This window comes from Alexandromys fortis, unplaced genomic scaffold, assembly GCF_014885135.2.
Source record: "Alexandromys fortis isolate MF-2015 unplaced genomic scaffold, M_Fortis_MF-2015_v1.1 scaffold_112, whole genome shotgun sequence".
NCBI classification, from domain to species: Eukaryota; Metazoa; Chordata; class Mammalia; order Rodentia; family Cricetidae; genus Alexandromys; species Alexandromys fortis.
Genome location: NW_026068013.1, coordinates 513,338 through 522,410, shown reverse-complemented (window position 1 = coordinate 522,410; position 9,073 = coordinate 513,338). Strand labels below are relative to the sequence as shown.

The following is a 9,073-nucleotide window of genomic DNA, read 5'->3' as shown; positions in this document are numbered from 1 at the left end:
TGCAGGTTCTAGGCTATCCTGGTCTACATACTGATTCCAGCCCTGAGGAGGCAAAGGTATGAAGATCACTGCAAGTTCTAGGTTATCCTGGTCTACATACTGATTCCAGCTCTGAGTAGGCAAAGGTATGAAGATCACTGCAGGTTCTAGGCTATCGTGGTCTACATACTGATTCTAGCCCTGAGGAGGCAAAGGTATGAGGATCATTGCAGGTTCTAGGCTAACCTGGTCTACACATTCTGATTCCAGGCTAGCCTAGGCTCTTTAGTAAAACTCTGCCTCAAAAAAAAAAAAAAAAGAAAGAAAAGAAAAGAAAAGAAAAAAAAGAGAGAACGAGAAAAAAAGGAAAGAAAAAGAAAAAAGGTCACAGAAACACGGAGGTAGCAAGCTGCTCAGCAGGTAACCATGCTAGTTAACCAAACCGCCTGAGCTCTGAGCTCAGTCCTGGAACCCATGTAAAAGGGAGTAGGGGAGAGCAGACTCCACAGAGTGACTTCTGACCCCTACACTGATGCTATGGAAAAGAAAGGAAATAAAACATTTTCAGGAATATGCAGCCAACATGCGAGGCAGTGCGCTCTGCACATTTACAGCTCCTGTGAGCCCAGGAGACTGAGGCTCTCCGCACCCCAGCCGTGCACGCACACGCTACCACACTACCATTCTGCTGCCACAGGAGTCTGTGGAATGTCTCACTGCTGTGTGTGGTAAGGAAGAGTTCACTGAGGTATTTGAAACAAACAGTTCTAGAGCTTAAATAGAAATGCTCTTTCTTCCTGAACCCTCCTGGTAGCCTAGCCTGCAACCTCCTTTACATTTACAAAGGTTCTATTGGTAGCTTTGAATCATACATAATAATAGGCTTTATGATGATAATTTAATATACGTGTGTCCAATGTGTTTTGATTGTCTTCTCCCCATTGCCCTCTTGTACATTTTGGTGTGTTGAATTTTAAAAAGCCCTGAAGAGTAACAACTGTTCATGAAAAGAGCAGCTAAGCTGATGGTGCCTCTTTTTTATGTTTTATCTGTGTGTGTACACGTGCAAGTCCAAGGAGGCCAGGAAAGGGTGTTGGCTTGACGAGGCAAGTGAGGTCCTGGAATCAAACCCAGATCCTCCGCCAAAGCAGCAATCACTCTCTTTTTAAGAATATTATAAGGGCATTTTGTCTGTGTGTCTGCCTGCTGCCTGGAGCCAGAAGAGGGTATCAGATTCCCTGGTTGTTTGTAAGCAGCCTGCCATGCACATCCTGGAAAACTGAGCCCAGGTCCCCTGCCAGAGCAGTGGGTGCTCACAGTTGCTGAGCCATCGCTCCAGTCCCCAGGCTTGTTATGTTTTAAGTGTGCCTTTTTTCCCTCCTCTTAGTGTTCGGAAACATCCTCGAACCAAGGAAATACAAATTACCTCTTCCGTCTTTAAAGTGAAGGCCTACGTGAGTATTGAGCTTCTTGATTACTCATAGATGGAGCCGCTATGTTTGTGATATACAGAGACTGTTATACCCAGGAGAAACGATGCCGCTGCTGACTATTCTATAACATTCTAACGTTATTGGGTACAGCTTCATGGAGTGAGTCAGGGCTGGAACCTGGAGCCAGGGCAGAAACAGAGACTGAAGGAGTGTTGCTGACTGGTTCCCCTCATTGCTCTTCTCCAAGGCCCTGTGAAGAGCGCTAAGGGCTTTCCCAGCCCGAAGCTCCAGACTCCTTCCACAGTCCTCCCCAAACAACATCTGGGACCAGCTTCTCCATTTGTTTGCTCTCTGTTGTGCTGAAACACTGACTAATCCAGCTTAGGGGAAGAGAGGCTTTATTTTATTCACCTTACCTGTCCAAGCCTCAGTCCACTGTCGAGGAAGCCGAAACATAAGCACAAGCCTCATGGCTTATTCAGCCTGTTTTCTTGTGCAGTCCCGACTCCTGCCCAGTGTTGGCACCACCCGCAGTGGGCTAGGTCCTCCCCCATGCATCATTAGTCAGGATAATGTCCCACGGAGCAATCTGATGGAGGTAATTCCTGAATAGAGATCCCCTCTCCGCAGATATGTCTAGGTGTGAGCCAAGTTGACGAAAGCAAACAGCACCCGTGGCAGGCACTTCACTCACCGAGTATCTCAGTGGTCCATGGAAACTACCTGATAGAGTCGGGAAAGGGACACACTTGAGTCCGAGCACCCAGGGGACTTAGGCAGAGGGCTACTGAGCTCTAGTGTAGCCTGGTCTACATGATGAAACACAAGTAAGAAAAAAGCCAGCAGTGATGGCTCACACCTGTCATCCCAGGAGGCAGGCAGAATCCATCAGTTGAGGCCAGCCTGGGGCACACACTTACACAAAGCACAACAGAACAGCTCCTGGAAAGCATGTGATTGCACTAGCCACTCCTTGAGGCCAGAGTCAAGAGTTGGGATACATGCGCACAGTGGATTTGTACTGCTAGTACGGCTGTTGGCGGTTTATTGACAATTTATTCTCAAAAACTTTTAGGTATGTTTAATGATTCTTGTTTATCGAGACAGACATCTTGCTGTGCATTCCAGACTGGCCTCAAACTTGATCTTCCTGCCCCAGCCCCCAAAGGACTGGGATTAAAGGTGTGTGCCATTACACCTGCCTATGTTTCATGATACTTGGGCAGAAAAATGTGTGACAGTCAAAGACTTCAATGCGGTTGAACACTGAAAAATTCAGGCCTGTTATCTTTTCAGGACTCTGTTGGCTTGTGCTACCCTTCAGCTAAGGAGCATGAGCAGACGTTCTCCTACTTCGTCGTGGATCCCATCAAGCGTCACGTGAACGTCTTGTACCATTGCTATGGTGTGGGGGAGATGGCTTAGTTTGGTTTGCACCATCTATTGTGTCTCCTCGTCAGCACTGATAGACAGACAGATATGCTCTTGCAGATCCGTCGGAAGCAGCTGTAAAGACTACGTCGAGTTGAAGAAAGCAAACACTAAAGTGCCTTTCTCTTCGTTAGCCTGGCACACTCACACAAGAACCCCTGGTGGAGCCTGTACAAAGCAGAACGTCACAGTTTATGTTTGTTCTATCAACATGGAGCCAGTCTCAATTTCCTATTTTTTAAAATTGTTTGAGAGGCAAAGGCAGGCAGGTCTCTGTGAGTTCATGGCCAGCCTGGTCTACAGAACTAGTTCCAGGATAGCCAGGGCTACACAAAGAAACCCTGTCTCAGAAAACCAAATTAATCAATTAATTACTTAGTTAACTTAAAAAATTGGTTTTAGTGTTTGAGGAAGTATCTCATGTGAGCTTTGAACTCCCTATGCAACTGAAGCTGGTCTTGAACTCCTGATCCTCTTGCCTCTACCTCTTTAGTATTGGGATGCAAGCATGCTCTTTAGTGTTGGGATGCAAGCATGTACCACCAGGCCTTGCTCTGTGTGCTTTGTTTGGGGAACTAATTAATTCTGGTTTAGAATTGAAACATTAGACATCACCACCACCAGTCATTATTAATGTGAATTAATACAATTTTTAAACTTCAATTTATGTAATTACATTTTTCTCATCCCAGAAAGGTATATGTATTTCCAGTGTGGTGGCACACACCTTCAGTTCCAACACTTGGGAGGCAGAGGCAGGCAGATCTCTGTGAGTTTGAGGCCAGCCTGGTCTACAAAGTGAGTTCCAGGACAGCCAGGGCTTGAAAAGAAAAAGGAAGGTTTATGTCTCTACATGTAGAAAAAAACAGAGAATCCTTTTGCTTCATTTTTTTCACTTAAAATCCTCAATTAAAACTCATTATAAATTCTTATTATATAACAAGTTAAACCTCTGGCTGCCATAGAGTTTCTAACAGAAACATAGTAGTAATATGTATGTTGCGGGTCCATTGGAGGTGGTGTTGCAGGCAGTGGAACTAGCAGTGGAACCCAGCATTCTATGCACGCTAGGCAACTGCTCTATCCACTGTAGTATGTCGGCACAGGGTCACATGTAGCCCAGTCTGGCCTCATACCTATGTATAGCCAAGTATGACTGTGAACTCCTGACCCCTTGCTTCTACATCCCAGGTGCCGGGTGACAGTTGTAGGCCCTGAAAACTGGCTAGGCCTTGTATTCTCAAGTCTACCATTACTTACACCGTGACCCTGAGGGGATTGCTTAACCTTTATTTCCTAAGTGACATTCTCTGTAAAATGTAGGAGATTCCTTCATAAATTGTTTTGAAAATTATAAAAATTAAAACGTATCTTGAGTGTACAATGGTGCCAAGTATACAGTTTAATGCTACTAGCTGGGTGGTGGTGCCACACACTGTTAATCCCAGCACTTGGGAGGAGAGGCAGATGAACCTCTGCATTTGAAACCAGCCTGGTCTACAAAAATGAGTTCCAGGACAGCCAGGGCTGTTACACAAAGAAAAACCTAGTCTTGAAAAACAAAAACAAGCCCGGTGTTGGTGGCGCATTCCTTTAATCCCAGCACTCGGGAGGCAGAGGCAGGCGGATCTCTGTGAGTTCGAGGCCAGCCTGGTCTACAAAGGGAGTTCCAGGACAGGCTCCAAAGCTACAGAGAAACCCTGTCTCGGAAAAAAAAAAAAAAAAAAAAAAAAAAAAAAAAAAAAAAAAAAAAAAAAAAAAAAAAAAAAAAAAAAAACCAGGCCCTTTGTCTAGTTGCATTTTTCTATTAATTTGTTTGTTTTATATGTAGAGGGTTTGTTTGAGGAAGGGTCATAGACCCAGCTGGCCTCCCACTAGTCTGGTCCTCCTTCCTCTGCCTCCAGAGCACAGGGATTTCAGGTGTGCAGCCCCAAAGCGGCTGCCGTGGACCCATCTACACTCTGTGCTCTCAGGCGCTGGGAGCACAGAGTGTAGATGGGTCCAGCACCTGGCCTTGGAAAGACAGAGGTCTTGGACAAAGAGAAGTGGGTCCTTGGAGTGACCTTGATTAGCACGTGCAGTGAGGTAGAGGGTCTCTCAGGGGCAGAGGGGGGGTGCACAGAGAAGGAGCCCCTCTGTACCGCAAACCAGCACTTGAGTCAGCTGCTGTCTACATGCCCCATCTTAAGCTCTCTCTGCTCGGTCCCTCCAGTTATCCCTGAAGCATTTATTGGAGTTTTGAACTGTCAGAACCTGTACTTAGTAGTGCACTATGGAGTGAGATCTGGAGCCTAGGAACATACCTCAGGCCACATGATGTCTGGAAAATAGCCGCAGCCTGTGGAAAGGGCTGGGCTGGGACAGCTGACCCTGTGACAGCCGACGTGACCAGTGTCATATGAATGGTTTTCTGGGACTTCAAAATGTTCTTCAGAAATCCCAGCTGCTATTTAAGGAGGAAGGTCAGGGATTGTAATTAGGATATTAGATGAGACACGGGTGAAGGCTGGGAAATGAGGGGCACTGTAGTTCCCGTGAGCAATCAAGCTTCCAGCACATGGGAGACTCGGGAAACGCAGGTGCACCCGAGAGGGCAGCTGAACCAGGACACTGCGCAGCTCAGGAAGGCAGCTCTGTGGGGACCTGCTCACAGAGGCCACCACACTGAGTGTGCAACTCCATCTGTCACAGGTAGCACATCGCCATCATCAGTAAACTGAGCAGGGTGGTAACTCCTTAAAGCAGTACCCTGGAAAGATGACTCGTGTTGTGCTAAGCTGAAGGAAGTCCAGAGATCAGAGGCACACTGGGAGCTATCAAGCATCGGATCACCAGCTGTGACTCATACCAACATCACGAAGTAGACAGTGCTCAGGGAGAAGACGAAATGGGGATGTCACTTCACTGGTTGAATGCGCCCTCGAAGACAGGCACAAAGCCCTGGGTTTGATCCCCAGCACCTCAGGAACCAGAGAACTGGAGGCAGGAGGATCATGACTTCAAGGCCATCTGAGGCCAGCCTGGGAGACGTGAATTCCTGTCTCTAAACAAAAATAATAGCAAAGAATCCCAGCACTTGGGAAACAGAAGCAGACAGATTTCTGAGTTCGAGACCAGCCTGGTCTACAGAATGAGTTCCAGGACAGCCGGGGCTACACAGAGAAACCTGTCTCAGAAGACAGAAACAAAAGCCAGCAACAAAATGAAATTGATGAGTGTAGTGATAAGAGCGGTGGGCTGCGTTCCTGGCACCTGGCCGCCCGCTAGCTTTGCCCAAAATAATTACACGGAAGCTGTATTCTTTTTAACACTGGTTGGCCCGTTATCTGTAGCCTCTTATTGGCTAGCTCTTACATATCGATCTAACCCATTTCTAATAATCTGTGTAGCCCACGAGGTGGCTTACCAGGAAAGATCTTAACCTGCTTCTGTCTGGAGTGGGAGAATCATGGCGACTCACTGACTCAGCTTCTTTCTCCCAGCATTCTCTTCTGTTTTCTCCACCTACCTAAGGGTTGGCCTATCAAATGGGCTTAGGCAGTTTCTTTATTAATAAGAAATCACTCCCACATCAGATGAGCCAACAAGATGTCTCTGTGCTGAAAGAGGCTTGGTGACAAGTCTAGCAGACCTGATGCCAACTCCCAGGACACAAACAGTAGGAGAAGACAGTTAACTGCAAGATGTCCTCTGACCTCCATACCCAAATCATGGCTTATGCTTGTTTGCTCATCTACACACACACACAATAAATAAGTAGAATTTTTTTAAAAATGTAAGTCAAGTCAGGCAGTTGTGGCACACGCCTTTAATCTCAGCACTCGGGAGACAGAAGCACAAGGATCTCTGTGAGTTTGAGGCCAGCCTGGTCTACAAGAGCTAGTTCCAGGACAAGCTCCAAAGCTGTAGAGAAACTCTGTTTCAAAGCTGCAACACCCCCCCCCCCCCCCCGCAAAAAAATTTAAATTAGGTCTGGGAGTATAGCCCCATACGAGAGCACTTGCCTACAGTGCTGTGAATTCCTGAGTTCAACCTGAACATTGCAAAAGAGGAAATGGAGTAAGACAAGATCAGTGTGGCCCCAAAAAGAAAGGGTTAGGCAAGTGGGTGAGTTCTGAGGTGACAGGGCTCTGAGGGCGGGAAGTGGGATTTGTGGGAGGAAGTTGTGGTTAGACGGGGAAATCCCTCAGTGGAGCCCTTCCTCTTCTTTTCTTTATTCCTCGAGCCTTTGTTCTCTGATTCACAACCCTGTAGGCTCTGTGCCGTGGGCGCTGTGCCGTGGGTGCTGTTCTGTGGGCGCTGTGCCGTGGGCACCGTGCTGTGGGTGCCATGGGCGCTGTGCCGTGGGCACCGTGCTGTGGGTGCCATGGGCGCTGTGCCGTGGGCGCTGTGCATTGGGTGCTGTGCTGTGGGGGCCGTGGGCGCTGTGCCGTGGGCGCTATGCTGTGGGCGCTGTTCTGTGGACGCTGTGCAGTGGGCGCTGTGCCATGGGTGCCGTGGGCGCTATGCTGTGGGCGCTGTTCTGTGGGCGCTGTGCAGTGGGCGCTGTGCTGTGGGCGTGGTTCTGAACCAGTGCTCAACCAGCTTCGGTTCTCACACTTTTGAAAACAGATTTGCAGATTCTAAAAGCTGGTTGGAGGCTTCTTAAGGAACACACTATTCCTAAATTCTCTTAACCAATTAATCAGCAGTAAATGTATATAATATAGCTGGGTGTGATGGCACACACCTATAATCCTAACACTTGGGAGGCTGAGACAAGAGGATCCTCTGAGTTCCAGGCCAGCCTGGGTTGTAGATTGAACCCCTATCTAAAACAAACAAAAACCTGGCATTCATTCCACAAATGTTTATTATTATTGCCTACTGTGTTCCAGCCACGATCCACATATTATGTTAAATAATGGTTTGGAGTGGCGAGTGCTTGTAGTCTCAGTACTAGACAGGCAAGGTGGGCATCCTGCAAGCTGGAGGCCAGTCTGACCTGAAGTGATAGCCTGACAAAGCCAACAAAGGGCTCTTCAGAGGTCTGCGCATGCTTCTTGGCACCGTGTCAGGCTGCTCACAGTCCTCTGTACCCCAACTCCAGGGGAGCCAACACTGTCTTCTGACCTCCCTAGGTATCTGCATGCAAGTGCACACATTCACACATATACACATATTTTATACATAAATAAAAAATTCAGGGTATGCATTTCTCTTGTTCTGCCCATCCTCTACAAGGTTAAATGTTCACCTTTAATGCATTTTTAAGTGTATTTTTATTTGTGTGTGTGTGTGTGTGTGTGTGTGCGTGCATGGGAGTGTGTATGTCACATGTTCAAGTGCTCAAGGAGGCCAGAAGGGGGGGGGTCAGATCCCTGGAGCTAAAGTTACAGGCAGCCTAGGCCATGCAGTGTGAGTGCTGGGAACTGAATCATGTCCTCTGGAAGAGCAGGGAGCACCCTTAGTCCCTGAGCTGTGTCCCCAGCTCTGATGGAAGGCTTAAGCAAGGGGGAGGGGGGCTTTGCACGTTTTGAAAGACCCCTATGGCCATTATGTGGTAAGCAGTTCAAGAGGCCATGTAAAGTGGGAAGCTGATGACTATGAGAAGCGGCTGAACTAGACAGTGTCTCTGAAGATGGAGTATTATAGCAAGTGCTGGGTCCTCTTCCTGAATTTGTCTTGTGAATATATACTCGTTTTATCTAGTAAAAATTATTAATTGCTAGTAGCCTAGAAGATAACTCTACTTAAAAATAGTGCCTTTAAAGAGACAATTAAAGTTAGATGAAGGTAGATTGTAACAGGAGACCCATTGGATGGGCCAATCTCATTGGCGTTCTTAGAAGGAAAACAGGTTAGAACACAAGACAGGAGCTGGGCAAAATGGTTCAGCTTCCCACAATGGAAGAAACAAGTTCTAAAAGTTCTCCTCTGCCTTTCACAATGTGTGGCACACGCACACACACACACCCACACACCAATAAATACATTAATTTTTTGAACAGAAATAGACCAACAGGAAGAAATGTGTAGAAACCAGGAATACAAATGAGAATTAGAAAGGTTTTGACCTCAGGCTTCAGGCCTCCCAGTCTGTGGGGAAGGTTTTTGCTGTTCAGACAAGTCAAGTTTTTGCTGTTCAGACCAGTCAAGTCTGCACAGTTTGCTGTGACGGCCTCCCACAATAATATATGGAGGGAAGTGGATGTTCCAGATGCTTCCCCAAACACTGCTGCAACCAGTGT

General features: G+C 47.2%; 1 protein-coding gene across 1 annotated transcript in view; it reads left to right on the top strand.

The window, feature by feature from the left end:
- Nucleotides 1-4,227, top strand: part of Cfap300 (cilia and flagella associated protein 300) — a 25,260-nt gene extending 21,033 nt beyond the window's left edge. The window contains exons 6-7 of the mRNA XM_050162226.1: nucleotides 1,367-1,433; nucleotides 2,709-4,227. Coding sequence (XP_050018183.1) covers nucleotides 1,367-1,433; nucleotides 2,709-2,837 — 196 coding nt within the window. The 3' untranslated portion in view covers nucleotides 2,838-4,227. The remainder of the gene's footprint in view (nucleotides 1-1,366; nucleotides 1,434-2,708) is intronic.
- Nucleotides 4,228-9,073: the final 4,846 nt, after the last annotated feature.